The 20542-nt window shown below is 42.6% G+C and overlaps 1 protein-coding gene across 7 annotated transcripts in view; it reads right to left on the bottom strand.

Moving 5' to 3' along the window:
- klc1a (kinesin light chain 1a) overlaps positions 1–20542 on the bottom strand; it is a 33867-nt gene that overhangs the window by 11975 nt on the left and 1350 nt on the right. For 4 of the 7 annotated variants that reach the window (XM_020588707.1, XM_020588710.1, XM_020588711.1 and 1 more), the window contains exons 2-13: positions 14877–15144; positions 14307–14537; positions 13312–13390; positions 9496–9724; positions 8456–8543; positions 5981–6082; positions 3917–4090; positions 3160–3259; positions 2898–2950; positions 2270–2337; positions 1664–1772; positions 463–624 (exon numbers count right to left, since the gene is read on the bottom strand). In XM_020588707.1, coding sequence (XP_020444363.1) covers positions 463–624; positions 1664–1772; positions 2270–2337; positions 2898–2950; positions 3160–3259; positions 3917–4090; positions 5981–6082; positions 8456–8543; positions 9496–9724; positions 13312–13390; positions 14307–14537; positions 14877–15143 — 1662 coding nt within the window. In that variant the 5' untranslated portion in view covers position 15144. The remainder of the gene's footprint in view (positions 1–462; positions 625–1663; positions 1773–2269; positions 2338–2897; positions 2951–3159; positions 3260–3916; positions 4091–5980; positions 6083–8455; positions 8544–9495; positions 9725–13311; positions 13391–14306; positions 14538–14876; positions 15145–20542) is intronic. The other 3 variants (XM_020588708.1, XM_020588714.1, XM_020588713.1) reach the window with 1 other exon arrangement.

The raw sequence follows: 20542 nt of genomic DNA, 5'->3' as shown, positions 1-20542 counted from the left end.
AAGTATAAGCAGTATGGTCTTATTAATAAAAGTCAAGGTAACAGTAAAGTATAAGCAGTAACTAAAATGGTAAATGGTAAATGGACTGTATTTATATAGTACTGTAGTAGTATATATACTACTGTAAGACAATGGAGTAACTGACAGTCAATCAGCATTATCAGTGCAAAGTAACTGCTGAGTGTAAACAAATAGCCTCACTGCATCCTTCTTAACAGAAGCCAAAACTCTGCTGATGGTAGACTGATAAATATTGACATTTCAATGACAGAGCAATGATGATCACTCTGTGCTTACAGTAAATAAAAAGTAACCCATGCAACAAGACTCGTGTTCACCAGGTCAGGTTAGTTTGTGTGTGGCTTCTGTTCAGAAAGCTACAAGCTGCTGTGGTGTAAACATGTCTGTCTCCCTGCTCTGAAGACTCTCAGTGACGTGTTGAGGGCTGTGTACTGTACTTACCCCGTTCCACTCCACGCTCATACTCACTTCCTCGCCACCGTCCGGCCCGCTCTCGTATTTCACCGTGTCAGAGTTCAAACTTTCGCGGCTCCGCTGCTTCTCACGGACCTCTGGCTCGCTCAGGACCTCGGCCACGCGCTGCTTGTGCACATTATCCAGACCCTGACAGACACACACAGACATAAAGTACACAGGGCAGCGATAAATGCCAATTCAACTAAAGTAATTAAAGCAAAGGCTGAGCACCCCTACCACACATAGACACTGCACTGCTGACAGGTACAAGTTCATCTGGTCCAATTAATACTAAAGCTGCACTGGACCCAGGTCCCCATTCGCTTCTTACATCAGACACCGAGTCACAACACACTCAGTACAGTCATGCACAAGTATTACACAGTATTTATTTCTTAAATAAAATATCCTGACAGACATGAGCGTTACTCATCCTCTCATCTAAAACTCTGCAACAAAGCAAATAAGCTTCCAAAATGCTGAGCTATTCTGCATTCTGACCAGCTGAGCTCTTACTGGGCTTTAGGCTAGAAAATGGAACTGGAACCTAGCCAATGTGAATAACGCTAAGACAACAAAGCTCCAAAAATCATTACAACTACATACTGCAGTTGCAATTTGTGCTAGTAAAATAAGTTTATTTTCTGTACTTTCACATTCTCAGCAGGGGTAGCAGCCACTAAACATAGACCTGATTTAACAAGAATCTGTACTGGTATTCACAATGTAATTACTGTAAATACCAAAATGTCATTATACTCTGTGCAGCTTTAACTATGCTAGCACCACAGGAATCCAGTTTCTTAGTGCACTTTTAAATGTTACTGACATACCTGACATTACATGTTTGAAGGAAATCCTACTTCAGGATAAAAGCTACAGCACTTCACTTCCACTTCTCATCTCCACAGGAGGCCCCTCATAAGTAACACAGCACCAAACGCTGTTAAAAAGATTCACTCCAGGCTCTGCAGCTTCCTGAGTGCATCATTTCAGAGCCAATTTTACACCAGAATGCACATTTTCTACCTTTTAATCTGCCTTAAATGCTGATCTGACCCATTTCATCTAAGTATTGGTGACTAGCAACAGTCTGGTACTCGCTCTGCAGTTCAAACACCCACGGTGATGATTACACCCCAGCTTGCAATCCTGTGCTGTTAGTCACATCATCCAGAGGCCACACCTGCTTCCTGGAACGCATGGCAGCTTCCTCCAGTGTCTCAGCCGCCTCGAACTTGCCCTGCCGCCTGTAGAGGGCGCCCAGGTTCTTCAGGGTGGTGGTCACTGTCGGGCTGCAGAAACAAGGAAGACAAATCTCTCATCACACTGAATCATTTTGGTGAAGAGAGAGAATAATGACACTTTTACAAAATAAATAATGAATTGAATTAGGTTGTTTTGCTTTGTCTTGTGTAAACCCTTAAACGGATGATTATGTTAAAACACGGGAGTGAAGGGCTTGATCCCAGTCCAGGAAGATCAGGTCTTATTGAGAACAGTGGTCCAATGATTGTCCAGTTGGGGTTACAAACAAATATTTGTATGTGTACAGATACATAACACAAATAAAAGGCTTCATATATACTGGTCACAGCTAGAAGTCAGCTGGTAATGAGGGTTCAAACGCAGATGCTTTGTTTGAAAGGGTCACAAACCAGCTGTGCAGTATTTATTCATACAGGAACGTCTCATAGTGAAGACACATCTGGATACATTTGTGTGCCATTTTCTGATCTGCTGCTGGGAATATCATCCATGTTCACACACTGAAGCCATCAAACAAACTGACCTGTCGACTTTACAGGCTTTGTACCAGCCTCCATATTCACCAAACGGTGAGCCGTCCTTCTGCCTCCCCTGTTACACAAAACATGTTCATCAGTTTACAAAAACACATTTTAAGGAAATACATGGATGTTACAGTTAAGTGTGGATGACGACCACAGGCCCATGAACTACAATGTGCTCTTACTCGTGCACTTAAAGATGCAAATGAATCAACTTCTAAACTAGAGGCATTTTCAAATACTGTACATTCACAGAGAACAAGAAGGGGTTTTGAGCTGTGGCATTACAGTGTGGTCAGGATTCCCCTGAACAACTAAACCGCTTAAACTGTGACGAAATAAACTCCAAGCTGGAAACGTCAGGTATTTGCTCCACTGTCAGCAGAGGATGGATATTACTGAAGCCAACTCCATTCCCATTCCATCTTAAACAAGATCATAAAACTGTCAGAGCAGTTTACTGCTGCTGTCAGTGACGTTTCACTCAGAAGCATCATGTTGGCTGTGCCTGACACGTCTTTGTCGCACCTTTACCAGACATATTACTGAACAAGTATCATGATTTTAGGGACATCCATAAAACATTAAACCGACACAATACGGGTATAAATTATATCACAACATAACTACCTTGCTTTGCTCTTCTCTCTCCTCAGCGTGCATCCAGATCGGTTTGTTCTCATCTGCCGAGAAACAGAAAACCATCAAAAACAGAGAAACAGAGCAGGAGAAAGGACAAGTTTTAGACACAGTGACAACCTGAACATCAGAAGAGAACGACAGGGACTGTGAAAGAAGTGCAAATGTGGTTGTGTTGTCACTGGATAAAGAAGAGACTGGCTGCACTGTTTAAAAGGCAAAAGTGGATACGTATTGCTATTTGTTATTGTACCGTCAACAGAGCCGAACTCCTTCTCATGAGCGCGAGTGAGGATTTCTTTATACAGACACTCAGCCTGCTTGAACTTGCCCTGCTTCAGGTAGCAGGATGCCTAAGAAAAAGCATAAAAAGAATGATTGTACACTTCTACTTCTGTAAGCACTACTAAGAAACTACCCTAGCATACAAGATGTTGCAAAATCAGTCTAAGACCAAAATAGGAAGAAAAGATATTCAAATTAACATTTCAGCTATTTCAAAACAGATGGTTCTTATGTAAATAATAATTTAAATTCAAGCTCTGATCAGCTAAATATCAATTCATTTTAGTGGAATCAGAGCAACAGCTGGCTTTGTTTGCTAAGGTAAAGTAAATCCACACATATTAGTTTGAATCTGATTCAACTTGTTTTTGTTTAACCTTTTCAGGGGCACAAAGAGCTTTACAAACGAAGTTCTCATGTCATTATCTGTGTTGTGTTGCCAGAGCACAAACTGCCCCACAAGAAGGGCGTGGTCTAAAGGTAGGCCACAGAAGTTGGTGAGTTTAACTTAAACTACATTAGAGAGCTGCTGAGCTGAAGGAAATGCTTGAAAACAAAATGCCAGGGTGAGTTAGCAGCTCAGAGGGCTCTTATGTTTGATTGGTGCAGGCCTCATTCCATTTAAACTGACTTGTTGTTGGGATAATAAAATGCCCTAAGTGACAACAGCTACTTTCCTCCTTCAGTGAAACACTGCTCCCAGCAGGCCCCCCCATCCCTCTCACCAGGTTGTTCTTGGTCTTGGCCACGTTGGGATCGTCAGGGCCCAGTTTGGTCTGGTAGATCTCCAGTGCTCTCATGTAGTAGTACTCCACCTCTTCGTACTTGCCCTGGTTCTGACACAGCAAGGCCAAGTTGTTCAGCTGCTTGGCCACATCTGGGTGGTCCTTCCCCAGCACCTGGGACAGAAGCAGGCACATGGGGGGGTTAAAACAGCACTCGCTGGCAACAAACTCAAGTTTCCCACCTTCTGTCATCTGGTCAGAAGCTCTTATCCAGGCTGAGAAATGATCCTCAGCCTGAAGCTGCTCAATCTGTCCTTGTAGCTGCTACACAGTTTTCTATTCCAAAAAATCCAAATCTAGTAGAGAAGTTGTATTTTTCTAGTAAATGGTCAAAGTATTTTGCCAGTTTTCCCCAGATGAAACCCTCATGTCTGGATTTCCAGGTAGACATTTTGGCCCTGGTCTGTTTTAACCCGAGTCGCTTTGACCCTTACACTACTCGGTAAGTGCTGTTACTCCTGATGTTTAACAAAACACATAGAAGTTTCCTTTGATAGCAGTTCAAGCAACAGCATGAACTTAATTTTGTGCCAAGACACTGGGAATTAGATCTGTAACCTGTGTTAGGACTCCAATCCCACCGGCTTTCTGAACTACACACAGTGGATATCTAATTAAAGCATTTTGGCCTGTGCCACACTGATGGACTACTGAGCTGCTTCATAAAATAAAGATAAAATAAGGAAAGATAACAATGCATTTATATTTAGTGCAGCTATGTGGAGTTCAGAGGTTAGCTACAGAAACATCAGCTCAGTACTGATATTCAGTTGTTACTCAATTTCCTGTGCAGAAAATCAAATTGTTTAAAAGTAACATTGCTCTTTTATTCAGCCATTATATATTTAAAAAGCATTTTTATTCCTACTCAAAGCCAAAATTGAAAAACTTCAGCAGCAGCTCATCAATTCATTCTCCCAACCTCCAGTCTCTGAACTCAGTCAGAAGCAGAGCTTTCCTGAGCTTCTATAAAAACTCAAAACTGCAGAAAAGAATGAATGTTCTGATTCAGCTGCTCTGCTGCAGCCACCTTCCACCAGTCTGTGTGTGCAGGAGCACTCAGTGGTAAATCCTCCAGCTTAAGTGCAGGCATCAAGTTTAAGTAGCCTACAAAATGATGCCACTCAGCTTAAGCAGAGCCGACATCTCATTCTCAGAGGGGGGAGAAGAGAGCGAAGGATGGTATGTTCAAAGAGAACAACCAAGAACAGGCACAGAACAGTGAACAAAAAGTGTCTCATACACATTCAGGATTGCTGAGCAGAACTTTAGTGAGCAGCAGACTAGAGTTACGACAAAATAAAGGCAATCTTCCTGGAAGTAAGGCTGCACCGAGATACACACCTTTGATCCTGACCAATAATTTTACCCGGCACGAACAAAACCATTGGATGACCTACCTGCCTGTCAACCTAACTTCCTACTTGCACACCCTTGTCCATGCACAAGCCAAGAATCTCCCACAAGGCCAGGCAAGCAGATGGGTTACTGCTCTGGTTCGATAGCTAAAGCTAGTGAGCTATGGCAGAGAAGGTTCCCACAGCAGATTTCATTAGCAAATGAAGATTGTTGTTACAGGCCAGGCCTTCCCCTTTAAGACATGTGGCCATATAGGTATGGCCTTCCCCTTTAAGACATGTGGCCATGTAGGTATTGTTGTTGTTGCCAGAAGTTGTAACCTGCAGTGCGAGAGCAAGAAGACCACCACCACATGGAACAGAGTCCTTTTACACACAGCCAGACAGCAGTCAGCTCCAAGTGTGTAGACAGGACTGTAATGAGGTTAACTGGGGATCAAAGGCCACATGCAGTGTTCATGCTAAATCTGAATAAAGCCTGTGTTTTGAACAAAGGTAGCCGGCCTCCCTCGTCACTTCTCCCTGCCGGGAAAGCCCCGACTTCTAAGGCTAGTTACCGCCTATGAGCCAGGGCTAAAGCAGCAATTTGTTCCACTTCTGCTGAATCTATTCAGTCATAGTGTCTGAACGATGACCTTTGACCCACCTTTTCTCTGATCTCCAGTGCTCTCTTGCACAGAGGCTCAGCTTCCTTGTACTTTCCTCTCTTCCCATACAGAACAGCCAGGTTGTTGAGGGTGGCAGCAACCTGACAGGACAACAAACACATTAAAACACACATTATTCTACAATATGTTTCGAACCTCAACCATCATCACTCATGTGCGCAGTGTGTGTGCAACCGCAAGACTCCGCCATAGCAGCACAGTGTCATTGATCTGGTGAAGAAGTGCGGAGGATGTGCAGAAACGGGAAATGATTATGGTGGGCAGTAATTTGATCCCAATCAGATGGATGTTGATTCTCCAGCACGTGCAATCAGGAGGTCAACTGCAAAGGAGCCTGGAGGTCACCTATGGTCACTGTCTAAGAAATCACCCTAAAAGACGTAGGTCACACTTCATATCCAATAATACTAGAAAAGATGAGGTATACAGTCACAGATCGGATAAAGTGCATAAAAAGTCTATGACCAGTCTTTAGCCTAAGGTGGTCTGGTAACATAAACACAAACTACTTCAGTGTTTCTCAACCAGGGGTCTGTTGGTCTCCAGCTGTCCGGAACAATACTGCAAGAAGGTCGAGGAAAGATTCTTAAAATAAATGTGGGTATATGTACAGATTCTTGCTCAATAAACTCGGAAGCAATGCAATTACACATTGTCGTTATTAAAATCATCAAATATACAGGTGGGGAAGCCGGTAGTTTCACTCAGGGAGGGGGTCACTGAGTCGTGTCAGCACAAAAGACCCAGTACTCAAAAACAGTTGAGAGACATGACTAAATATGGGGTTTGTCACATCCATAACCACAAGAGAGGTCCAAGAGAAGAACACCACCTCATATCAGAGGTTCCTCCCAGTCAAGCCTCTACAGGTTTCTGTCACCTCCCAGCAGATCTATGTAGTCCTGAGGCAGCACCCCCTTCACAACCACGCCTTGACAGCAGGCAGTCTAATACTTAAGCAGAAACCACAGCTCTGGGGAAAGCTCCAACAGAGGCACACATCTGTATGTACTTGCCCCTCTAACCCTGGAGAGAGCGTGAACCCAGCCACTCTACCTTTAACACTTGCTTCAGATTTTGATCATCCTATTCCTGAGGACCTGTTTTCATAGGCAGGAGCCATCAGTCCAAAACCACATATCTGGCAAAGCTCCAGACCATTTGATCTGGAGCTTTGCAAGCATGATGCACGTGTGTTGATACATGCATCACCAGTCAGAGATGAAATCCAGCAAGTTCAAACCAGATTCAAGAATTACTAAAACAGACATTCACCATGTTTCCTAACAACTCACTGACTCATTTATTTAGAATCAGTTCAAAATTACAATTTCTTAAAATGGAACATTTGAAAGAGGCTGAAAACAAAGATGAGGGGAAGAGAATAACAGATCAATAGGAGGAAACAGGAGAAAGATGCCAAGAAGCAAAGAGCTGGATTCAAAATGAAAAAACATTATAACCAGTAAAAAAAAATTAAAAAAAATCATGAGATGTGAATCACTGACATGTAACTGGCCATACCGTTATCAAAACTATGATTTCTCTGAAAAACAAATCACTAAACAAAATCAGTTCCTTGTGTAAAAGATGCATAAAGGCCTCGAGGCAGGATGAGAGGATGGAGGTGGGAAGGGCGGAGGGGGGACGGCTAACCTCAGCTTCACAGAGCGCAGAGTAATGAAGGTCCAGACAGTGGAGACGTAGGCCTGCTGGGGTTAACACAGTTAGTTGCCCTGCTTTATGTTCAGAGTCACAATGACAAACAGGTTCATGGAGCTGAGGATTACCTATGAAACCCTCAGTGTTAGATCTGATCATGCTGGGCTGCAGGACAAATACACTAGCAGACAATCTGAACACAGTCGACACTAGTTGACACCGTTTGTCTTCAGTATGTGTGCAGGGCTGAAGTGTTTTTGAATCCTGTTTGCTTATTGTGCATTTTGTATTGTACTAGATCATTTTTTACTGTCAGTTTTTTTTATAGTGTATATAATTTAGCTGTGCTTCCGCTTGTCCTGGGTGTATACACACACACACACACACACTTGAGTTGACCAGTGTTGTATTTCAAGCTCTGAAGAAGGCACACTGTCTAAGAATAAGGCTAATCCTGCTCTTGCTTTTTGCTTACCTACATTTTTTAGGAGTTTATTCACATCTTGTGCAATTGAGCACACTCCCCTTCAGTCTGAGCTAAAGGTATCTTGTCAAAACAAGACTTGTTTCATGTCAGTTTTAAACTTTTGAGCGCGTTTGTCATTCTATGTATTTTTCTGCACCTGACTGCAAAATAATCTGCCCTTGGAAACATTCACATCAAACTGAGATACATGATTGAGATGAGACTGATTCAATGTCGCTAATCAACTATAGTTCAGCTGTTTAATGGAAGAAAAACAGTGCACAACCGAGTAAGTTAGATGTGATGTAGAGAGAGATGTACTCACGGCTGGATGGTCCCTGCCGAGCGTCTTCTCCCTGATGGCCAGAGCATCATTCAGTAGATTGGCTGCTTCTTTGTATTTGTTCTGATCCCTGACAGACAGAAGCAAATGGAGTTAGACAAGCACTTTAAAAGAAGAAACATAAAACATGCTGACAGTTTCCACTAACAGCCCATTACTTTCAGGTGAGATGGTCAAAATAGCTTTGCAGAAGTTCCCACAGTCAACGCACCAGTCCACAAGTCGATGCAGTCTCTCATTCCCTTGGAATAACGAAGCCAAAAACCTTTACTGACTATTCAACAGATAAGATTTGTGAAGATAAAAACCATTAGACCAACCCTGTAAAATACTTGTCCAACTCATGTGTGTCATTCTTTTGTTAGCTTCTGCTACTGCTGGGAAAGCAACACTGGCCCAGTTCTGTCACTGTACTGTAAATCTTTGGTTGTGTCAGGCTACGGTTGGTCCATTAACGTTAGGAAGGCACCTGGCTTTCATTTGGAGGCAAATCACATAATACTCCAAGGCTGCACAGCAAAGGTTTGAGAGACATGCCATCATGTTATGACAAAAAGAAAACATGCCAAGCCATCGACACATCAAAACAGGTTTTGTAGGATCACAGAGCACTGTGCTATGGAGGACACAAGGTTATAAACATTCCTTTCACTGATATCTACCAAAAAAAACTGCCCCAGTATTCCTGAAGAACATTTTCCTCCACTTTAAAATCCTGAGAAGGCACTTTGAATATGGAACCAGCACAAAATCCAAACTTTTGCTTTCTTTGATGTAAGCAGATGTGATGCAGAGAGATGTACTCACGGCTGGACGGTCCCTGCCGAGTTTATTATTATTATTATTTATTAGTTCCATCAAAGACATTTATTTAAATAAAACCACTTAAACACCGTCATATTTTACAAGGTGGGACAACTTACAGCCAGAGGCTACCAAGATAATTCATCTTTTCCAAAAAGAAAAACATTTTATCTTACAAGCGAGTTGGCATATAAAACTACTGGGTTTGATAAACTAACCTGTAAACAAGGGCTAGGATGTTAAGCATAGTGGCCACATCCGGGTGGTCGTGTCCAGAGGTCTTCTCCAGGTCTTCCAGGGCCTGTTTGCAGAGGGGCACAGCCACCTCATACCTGCCCTGTGAGGCATACTGGATCACCAGGTTGTGGAGGGTCCTCAGACGGGCCGGGATCTCGTAGCCTCCCTGCTGGGCAGCCGCTGCTGCAGCACTGGCATGAGCTGGCTGGACTGGAAACACAAGGAGGACAAAACAAAAAAAAGAAACGATTAGACATCAGGATACATACTTCTGACCATCTCACTGGAAATGCATATTTGACTCATTCAGAATGTCTATTTCTTTCCACAAGAGCCAAAGTCATCTTAACCCAGGTGCCAACAGCTCCACCTTGGCATTGACTCTCCAGGTCTCTGAACCCTCCTGGAGGGATGAACACCGTTCTTCCAACAGATGTTCCCTCGTGTGGTGTTTTGCTCCAACATCTCCCATAGCTGTTCAACTGGGCTGAGACCTGGTGACTGGGAAGGCCCCAGCATGTCTGTTCACATAATTTTCATCCTCAAACCACTCAGTGACCCCTCATGTCCTGTCGATGGGGGCACTGTCATCCTGGAGGAGACCACCCAGTAACTCAGGTTCTTCCTTAGTCACCTGTTTTTATACACTACCAGTCAGATGTTTGGACATACTCTCCCATTCTCTACCTTTACGATTAGATTCCTTTTTGATAAAGGTTGTAGTTAGAGCTGGCACAAGTGACCAGGCTGAGCCTTCCCTTCGTGCTGCTACATGTCTAGACTGGTGGCAGCCTACCCTTGATGCTCTGAATCTTTACAAGATCATTTAGTGACTGTGAATAACAACAAGCTCAATGACTGAAATGTACATATTTGTACAGAAACATTACAGAGAGCATGAGGCCAGTTTACAGAGAAACAGAGCTGTCATGACCATCATCTTCCTCTTTACACAAGCATCTTCTCCCTTCTGACAGCAATTCACCAAAACCCCAAAAGCTTTCCAAGCACAGACATCTAATCCAGTCCAGTGTTCACCCAGTATCCCTCTCTCTGACACACACACAGTGTCAGGCAGCTCTGTTTCACACTGAGGGAGGATTAGTGCAAGTGGAAACAGCATTTGATGATACATTCCTTTTCCAGGCACCTGGAGATCCTAAACACTTCCCATCTCTCTCATTTGCACACACACTTTCTCTCTATTCTGTTCCTGCTTTGCCTTCCCAAGGCCTCTCATCCATAATTCAGTAGCATTTACAAAAACTTCTCTCTCTCACACCCCTTTTGTTTAATCATATAGCTACTTGACAGTATTCACTGTAAGCACCGGCATAGGTGCAAGTAGGAATGTGTGATGTGTGCGTGTGTAGGATCTGGAAAAACAGCAATGAGTCTTTTTGTGTCAATGGGTGTACATTACTGTACACACCCAGTCTCATTTACCTTCACAACTACCTTTGTAACTGTGTTCACTACAAACCTCACTTTCAGTAATCTGACACATTTAGGCAACACTTCAACAAAAACAATACAGCTAAACCGAGAATCTTATCTTCTCCTTTTGTGGATCCAGCATGTATTGGACACAGTTTTTGTCATCATTCTGAACTGCTGACACGTTTGAAAGTCAATCCTGTGCTCCACCCGTTCCCCAACCCAATTCCTCTCTCACAGCTACATGCTAATGAACTGTGTCTGTCTCTAGTCATCATTCATTCAGCAGAGGTCAACACAGCAAAGGCTCTATCACCGCTGGAAATACACTGAAAACACAAATGAAGCTCATTTTGATCTGAAACATGAAAAAAAAAGCAGTCCTCTAATTTGACACATTATTCCAAAAGCAACCGGCTCTGCGTCCTCTGCTCTACAACCTGCACTGCTATCATAATTTGAGCCAAAACACAGTCTGGATCAGACCCTGTAATTACACCCACAAAACACTGTAAGAGTGGGGGATTACCACTGGCCCTGTTCTGAAATGAAAACACGAAACCATGTGGAAAAGTCAGTTTCCTTAAGAACAGACACACAGAGCACAAGCTGCTGAAAACAATTAAACATAATTTCTTCATCTGGTGCTGCAGCTGGTGTTACTGTTTTTGATCTTTCTGCCTCTTAAATGATACAGCTGGTGATTTTTTAAATATATTTGTTATGCTCAACAAATCATGTGAGAAGATGACAGTCTATAATAATAGTGTTGAACTGTCAGAGTACTGTTTGACCACCCTCCCAAAAATGCTCAGTAATTTCCCAAAACTACTGGGCACTGTAGTTTTTAGTACAGTTACTAAAACTGGATTAGTTGGTGCATTTGTTCGAGACTAGATTCAGTTGCAGATTAATAGGCATCTGTTGCTCTGCTGTGTACAATAAGGACAGAAGACTAAGATACTGTATGAGACGCTGTATACACACTTGTTAATGGGATGTTTTCATGGGATTTATCGATTAGAAAACTATAAAATACCCACAGAAGTATCCTTTCAATTGCCATTGTCTGAAATTAAATTTCACATTTTAGCCCACTGAACGGCCTTTACTAAACACCAAGTTACAGTACACTCTTAAAATCTCTTTAACTGAACCTGCTACTGTCTGAATAATGACAAAAATCTATAGTAATTTTAGCTAAATGTGTTCTGCAAGCTGAATTTATAAAGCAAAGAGGTTTGGAGTGCACAGTGGTGGAATCTGGCTCAAAAAGGCTGTGAACCAGTCTCCTATGCACTTTGTCACCAGTTTAAACTGGCTGACAAACTGCTGCCAGGAACTAAATGGGAATCATTTTGCACAAGGCATTTAAGCAACAGTATCAACACACTGGGAACACACTGATGTTTTCTGAGGAGACCAGAAGCTCGTAGGTCACCTAGTCAAAGCTCATATACATCTCTTAATGTTTCAAACAGCCAAATTAGTGCTGTGGCTCTTCTGGTGGCGACATTAGACTTAGGTATAGTAATAATACCTGTCAAATAATGCTTTTGTTTTGGGTTTTACATAAACAAACAGCTTGAATCTAATTTGAATTATGTGGTTTATCTTTTTCTGCCATAGGATTAAAGCAACACATATGTAGATTTTAAGCATGTCACTGATGTTCAAAGCCAAAAAACAAAATCAGTTCATAACAACAGACTGCAGAAAAGCTGGAACTCTATCACACCAGTCTGGCTGGGAGGTGCTCTCTCCTTCTGGCTTCTCTCCAGGCTGAACTAGGTCCTGACTAATGGGCCTTTACAGCCAAGTGAGCTCAAAGGGCACCCCATCAAACACCGAGAAAAGGGTGGATGGAGGGGGAGCAAAGAAAGACTGCAGAAGGCATGTGTGAGCGAGAGAGAGAGAAAATGTGTGTGCGTGCAAGTACGGAGGGATGATGAGATAAAGATTTATAAGGCTAAAGTAAACTGCAGGGTAAAGCCACCATGATATATTATGTGATCTACTCTGACTCTGGGGAGGTTCACTGAGTAGACACTGGTATATTACATCTATACGTTTGTTCCCAGAGGAAATATTAATTTAACAGCAGTGACATTTTCAAAATTGCAGCTACTGTCTTTTGCAGGTAATTATAGTCTCATGACAATGTTTGCTTTTACTCTACGTGTATTATTACAGCTGTAAACACCTTTAAAACTTAATCTAGGTCACAGACCTGCTTCAGGTTCACAGTACATGACAAGAGCACCTCAACTATTAAATCTGAATTTCAAGGTCAGGACCTACACATTTCATTTTTCCCCCCCCCCCCCGTCCAAGGAAGAAAAGGAAAGTGGAACACTTACTGCCTGGGGCTTGGTCGTCCTGGTCATCAGGGAAGAGGTCGTCCAGAGTCTCTTTACTTGAGTCAGAGTCCTTCTCCTCCTAAGAGGGGATGGGGGGAGACAGGGAGGAGAGGGGGAAGAAGAGAGATGAAGTGACTGTCGCCTAAATCCACAGGACACTGTCAACCTGTCTGCTGATTATCTGCAGTAATTCTGTAGTGTGGGTCCAGTCAAGGATTTTTTAAAGTATTTAACAGACCTAAGATTGTTTATACTGATAGTTTGCTGATGCTGATAATCTGCTTTCATAGGAATGGGAACTACTGTATATCATAAAATCCTAGCAAATGTGAACCAAGAGAACAGATTACTAATCCAAAAAACACTTGATTTTACCGTTTACTTCTCCCATTACGTAGACATGCTTATGAACTAACTGTCAGAAAAACATGGACAGTAATGCAACAGTTTCAGAGACAGACAAAGGCAAAAACAGTGGAAAACCAAAGCAAAACATTTCACATCAGCCCATGAGGTTACTCCAGTCGATGCTTACAGGAAGCACGGGGTGTACGGCCTGTTGGGTTCCGACAACGGAAACGCGGCGTTATACACTCGATCTTTCGTGAATGACAGCCTGACCCCGAGCTCCTGTTCTAGAGACGCACCAGTCCAACTTTTCTCTCTCAATACCACAGATCAGGTTATGCTGATATAAAGCGCTGATTCAAACAAGTATGTAACTAAATTAATACTATCACTAATTTAACTTTTACGTAAGGAGACATGTGACTAAATGAATATAAGTGACAGTGAATTTTATAATTGGGGAAAAAACCCACTTGCTTTGGGGCAAATGCCCAGTCCACTTCATAAAACACTATCATGTGATACCCATCTGCTGTACTGCTGCGGTGCATCCTGATACAGTTACCAGTTTCTTTGTTTCACTTATTAGATGTTTGGTCAAACATGGGAACATGACAACATGTTCTGAAGAAGACCAGAGGACTCACAGATGGAGACAAGTCGTCGTCGTACTTCTTCAGCTGGTTCATGAACTCCAAGTGCTTCTTCTCCTCCTCCAGCTGGGCCACGCTCTGCTCGCTCTTCTGCAGTTTCTGCTGCGTCCCGGCCAGCTCATCCCTTAGCCACTGGTTCTCCTGGCAGAGCCGACGCACCTGAGCCCGCAGCTTCTGCTTCTCTGACTCCACCGAGCTCAGGTGGCTTGACAGTGCCATCATCACCTGGACAAAGACAAGGGTTTTTTTTTTTTTTTTTTTAGTTGCTTCCAAGTTCAATAAAGTTAAATTCACAGGCCAGCAACCACTGTCTGACATCCTGGGGTTGTTAATTATCATTCAAAGACAGAAATCTCCCAGTTTTGTCAAATGTTTACACGTGGAGTTGCAAATAAGCAAAAATACTTGTCGGCACATGTGGTTAGACAATAAAAGTGGTTACATCTGTGCTAAAAAACTGTGACTGTCACAGGGAACTTGCTCTCACATCAGATGTTATTAAATTCACATCAACCTACAAATAATGAAACAAGCCTGATCCATAATTAGCAGACTTTGGGATACCTGTGCCTCACTCAGGCCAAGCTCCAGCATCTCCAGGGACTTGCGGATCATGTGGGACTTCTCCTCTACTAGGACGCCCTCCTCGTCCTGCTTCAGGCAGCGCAGGGTGCCCAGCAGGCCCTCCAGGATGGAGTGGTGCTCCTGCTTCAAGGCCTCCAGCCCCTGGATCACCTGCTTGGTCCGGGAGATGATCTCATCCTGGGACAGCTTCTCCCCGGGGTCCTCCTCCTCCTTCACACACACCATAGTGGACATGTCCTCACGCATCCTGCAGAAGTTACAGCAAGGAAAGAAAAAGTTTGATGTTATAATGACGTGTAAATCCATTTACAGTGGCTTCAGTCGTTTTACTTAATACACGTCCAATCAAGATAATCCAATGCCAAACATCATCTTGTGACTTCTATGCTGCCTCAGTCCTGACAGAAAAATAAATCACATTTACACAACAAAGGTTTAATGGGAGTTGTTAACTACTGTAAAAACTATAAAAAGGGAAAGTCATGTCAACAGAGTGAGGTTCTCACCAGACATATTAATTCTGAGAACTCATTAATGAGTGAACCCTTCCCCTTCATTCAAGGCTGCAATCTTCTGACCTTTTCTCCTCTCATGCACAGTTATCAGCCTTTTACAGCCCTGCCAGTGATTTGTCTCCCTTGACAATCAATACTAAGCTCGGAGTGAGAAACAACACCGGCTTAAACAAAAGCTTAGACCACGTGTTTGTGACTGGATGGTTCAGGTTGAGAGAACTGATAAGACATTTTCATGCTTCCTTCTCCAACTACCGTCAAGGTGCTCAGCCTGAGAAGCTTAACACAGTGTTTGAGCAGCAGCAGAAAAAAGCTGGTTAAACTCAATTTGAATGTAAATTTCTCTTTGAACTGAAAACACTTTGTTCAGCCATGATGAAAAGTCTGAGCCAAACCGCCGATGTTAAATGTGATGCCCGCTGACGGTTCAAATTCTGATCTGAGGCTTGTGGGCTGTAAGGTTTACAGATAACAGGAGAGAAGAGGTGAAGACTGTCGGAGAGGAAAGCACTGAGGGGAACTAGTAGAAAACTTAGAAACACACAGAGAGACTAGATTAGTTGATTAATCCATCAGTTGAATGAAAAAAAAGCTAATTTGATAATTAAATCATTTGTCACTTATTAAGCAAAAACATCCCAACTGCTGTTTCTGCCTTCTCACATAGGAGAATCTGATGCTTTTCTTTGTCATATATGAAAATAAACTAAATATCTTTGGACTGTTGGTCTGGCAAAACAAGACCTGTAAGAATAAAAATAAAACAGGAACAATATAGATTTAATGAGTTATAAAATAGGTATAATTTTTAGAAGTGTTATTATTCATCCACTGTGGTCACAGATCCTAAACATTCATTTCCATGATTACATTATCTCCTATAATCAGCTTCTCAGTGCTGCCATAATGGAGTCATGCTCATAATTAGACCTTGATCAGCCTTAGCGATTAAGGACGTATTAATATTATGCACATATTAGCTCAACAAGCTCTTTCCCACTTTATCCCGACTCTCTCTGCTTTGTATTTGTTACACACACAGTTAAGAAGATTATGACTGAATGCTTCTGTAGCGCTTAGCTCGTGAGCTGCCTAATGCATCTTTGTAAGCACACGACTTTGTCACGGGAATAATCACACAAAAGTTACAGCTCTGTGAAAAACCAGAAATGTGATTATTGGGTGTGAGTGCCCCAACATTATGCTTGATGAATGATATGGTGAATTAAGGCATAAATGCTGCTATGGTACCAGGTGAAGACAGCAGACATGTCACAAACTGCCTCAGATTCAGTTCAAGTGAGAATGAAAAACAATAGGCTGGAGCCAGCTCTGGGCAGGCGAGGCAGGCGGAGGAAGGGCTCCAGCACTGATCGCTCCATGTGACTCAGCAACCGGCCTGCAGCCTATCAGCTGACAGCAGTGCAGGAAGCTGATGCTGTGCGAAGGAGATGGAAAGCTGCAGCTCCACGTGCAGAATGGGGGCTTGTGTCAAAAACCATTAACCTCAAGCTTTCACTAATCTGCTGAACTCCATTTTCAGAAAAGGCTGACATTATGTTGTTGATGTTTTCGCTCTTTTAATTCAACATCAGTCCAAATTACACTTTAACAATGCAGTTACAAATAATAAAACAATGATTGACTTCATTATGGATGGGAAAGAAAAGACTCCTCTTCACTGGTTTTTGAGCTTGTTACTCAACTCATCATTCAGTCCCTGAGTCCACAAAATGTTGGAAGAGTGAAAAATAACCATCTCGGCTTTCAAAAATCCAAGATACAGTCTTAACACACCTTGTTTGGTCTGGCCAACAATTCAAAACACAAAGATATTCAATGTTCTAACACAGAAGACAAAAAAAACCAGCAAATATTCACAAAGTGAACATTTGATTGCCAGAGATTTCCAGCTGCCAGTAGTCATGTCAAACAGCCATGGAGGAGCTCTGGGCAGCTAAAAGTCTGAACCAGCGGCTACCAGAGTGAAGAGTTGGCGTCTTTAGCACAGAGACAGTGGGTCAAAGAAAGATCAACAACCAGGGTTAACATGGGTTTGGCTGTTTGACATGGAGAGGGTTAAAAGCAGCCAGAGGACTCAGACTGGATCCAGATGTGACCTTCTTCCTTCTGTTTTGTTTTGGTAGCATTAGCCACCTAGCATGGTCATGACTTTACCTTTGGGTTGAATTAATACGATTTTATTTGGGAGTAATTCAAGCTTTGTGTAACATTAGTGTATGATGTCAGTTTGTTTTGAGACTCACTAGACCCTCTGGGCTGAAAAGAAATTAGAGTAGCTTTAATCATTTCAGCTCTGTACTTATAAAGTGACAGTATGAGAGAACAATAAATCAAATAATTTGACGTAAACAGTCATACCTGAGTGGAAACCCCAACAGCCACCATACAAACACACACACACTTCTAACTATAGCAGGTAAACAACTATTATTTGGAGCTTTTAATTACACTGTACAGAACTAATGTGCTGCTTCAGTAGAGTCTGGAGAAATATGGAAAAAACCTACCATTATGGTTGAAAGTCTGCAAATTATTAAGGGAAATGCACATAATGTGCAGCTCATTAGGAGGAATTAAAAAAAACAACACTGTGACACATCAAAACGGGGCCAAGCTGTGAATTTGAACATCAATCCAAAGTTAGCGCTTTTTACCCCAACAACACAGAGTAAGGGAACATCCCAGACTGCAAAGAACAAGACAGACTTCAACAGCCATCACTGCAGGTCGTGTAATGCAGAAGTGAAAGTGACAGCACAAGCATTTTCGCCTGATCTGATCCAAGTCTTTTATTTCTGGCATCAGATGAATCTCATAACACACTAGCAGAGAAAACTATTTGCAATGTTAACTTTTGAAACTGGCTTGAGGCTGAGCACACGGGGGAGGCTGCAGCTCTTCATATAAGCAGGTTAAGGTGGTGATATGAGAAGACGGGAGGCTGAAGACAAATAGAGATTGGATGAGGGGGTGGGCTGAGTCGAGTCTGGGAGCAATGACGAGGAGGAACAGTGAGGATGGAGCTGGCAGCAGGATGAGCAGCACTGCGAAAAACTGTTTTAGTCAGCGATATGTGGGCTGACAGAGCTGTGACCAATCATATTTAAAGAAAAGTTAAACACATTATTAAATCATTTTTAACTAAATCTACAACATAAGCATGCATGTGTGTGTTTATCAGAGCTTTGCTGCTGAAAAAAGCTTCCTACTGAAAACTGTCAAGTTCCACATGTTGTAGTCTTTGCTGCGAGAAACCACTTTTTCCTCAACTACTCACACTGTAACTAAAGCGCCATGTGGCAGCACTGGTTGACCAGGAAAAGCATTAACAAATCAGGCAGTCACAAGACCTGTCACTGCACAGCTGAAGCAGAGGAAATGAGAAGTATGACTGGTATTAAGAATGAACAGATGTGTTTGTGGACACCAGATCATACAGATCAGAAACTTCATATGATTTAATATGCCGTGTCAAACTGTGTCATCTCTTCTCCCATGATGAGTGCCAACAACATGCATCTACATGAGTGAGCCTTGGGCAAGAGATTTATCATTTAAAAATCACATCAGTGGTGTCAGATGCTCTGATCTAATGACACCAGACACACTGCTGTTTGCTGCAGCACCCTGAGGCCTGGAAGAATTTACTGGACTGACTTTTATATAGAGAGATTAAGTTTCAGGTTTTAAATCTGCATTACCAAACCCATCTTACCAAAAAAAAGAACAATCAAGACAGTAGTGTGTATGACTTCCTCCTGGTTTTGATAATAGCCCATAAAGTGTTTCTGTTCCTCTATTCCAGACATCTACTGATCTCTCTATCACACATGCCCTCTGTGATGCATGTGCACGACACTAAAGATGTTATAATTTCATTGACGAGTTACACTCAGTGGCCAGTTTACAAGCTACTCTGTGCTAAAACTGCCAGATACAACAGCCCTACTTCCATTAGGCAGGACTTCATAGTATATCACTTTTATCTAAAATGAAGATTTCCTGCTTTTCTTTGAGTAACATGATTATAAAGGGAATATTTCTGGGTTTGGGGCTGTTAGGTCAGACAAAGCAAAACATGTGAAGATTCTACCTTGAACTCCAGGAACTATTTTTATTTATTTATTTTACAGTTTATCCCAAATTTATCTAGTAGGTGAATCAATGACAGAAATAACCATTTGCTGCTGCCCTACCTCACCTGCAAAATCTTTTCCATTTGCCCTTCTCAAGCTGACCTGCAGTATTACAACAAAAATTACCTACAATTTAGACTGATTAATCATACGTCATTTATCTTGTCAAAACTATAACAGCTCCTGCTTTGTCTCATATTTTTTAGACTGTTGTTCAGACAGAACAAGACATGACTGTGATTTACCTTTGAGTCTGGGAACCTGTTTTTTACCACCAAAAACATATTTGGCAGATTAATATGCAACAAAAACAATCAATCTCTGCAGCCCTTTCTCATCTGCAAAAGCTTTAAATATCTCACAACCTGCAGCATCACAACAGCAGCTGCTGTGACAACACATAATTATCATATCCCACCGGCAGTAAGAAGACCAACACACAAAACCCCTGGGATATGTGAGGCAACAACAAACTGTCCCCGGGGGAGCTGAGGGGTGTTAGCCTGGGGGAGGAGCCCTACAGGTCGTCACAAATACTCCTCTGGATGGATTAAACATTAAATGCTGGAGGTCAGGACAAACAAAACTGAGATTTCATCAACAGATGTGTGCTTGCACAGAATATCCAGACACCTGTCAGTGTGTTTGTTTCCCAGCTGCGAGCCCCACACTGAGATCCACTGTCTCCCTGAAGCTGTCAGCTCAACACAGGCAGCTTTCACAGTCCTCACCCCAGCCTGAATATCAATGAAAGGACACAAAACACAGCTAGCTAATTCTCCATCCATCCATCCATTTTCCTCCGCTTATCCGGGACCGGGTCGCGGGGGCAGCAGTCTAAGCAAAGATGCCCAGACTTCCCTCTCTCCAGACACTTCCTCCAGCTCCTCCGGGGGAGTGCCGAGGCGTTCCCAGGCCAGCTGAGAGACATAGTCCCTCCAGCGTGTCCTGGGTCTTCCCCGGGGCCTCC

This window comes from Monopterus albus, unplaced genomic scaffold (genome assembly GCF_001952655.1).
Source record: "Monopterus albus unplaced genomic scaffold, M_albus_1.0 scaffold601.1, whole genome shotgun sequence".
NCBI classification, from domain to species: Eukaryota; Metazoa; Chordata; class Actinopteri; order Synbranchiformes; family Synbranchidae; genus Monopterus; species Monopterus albus.
Note: the sequence above shows the minus strand (reverse complement) of the source record. Positions and strands in the feature narration are given on the sequence as shown.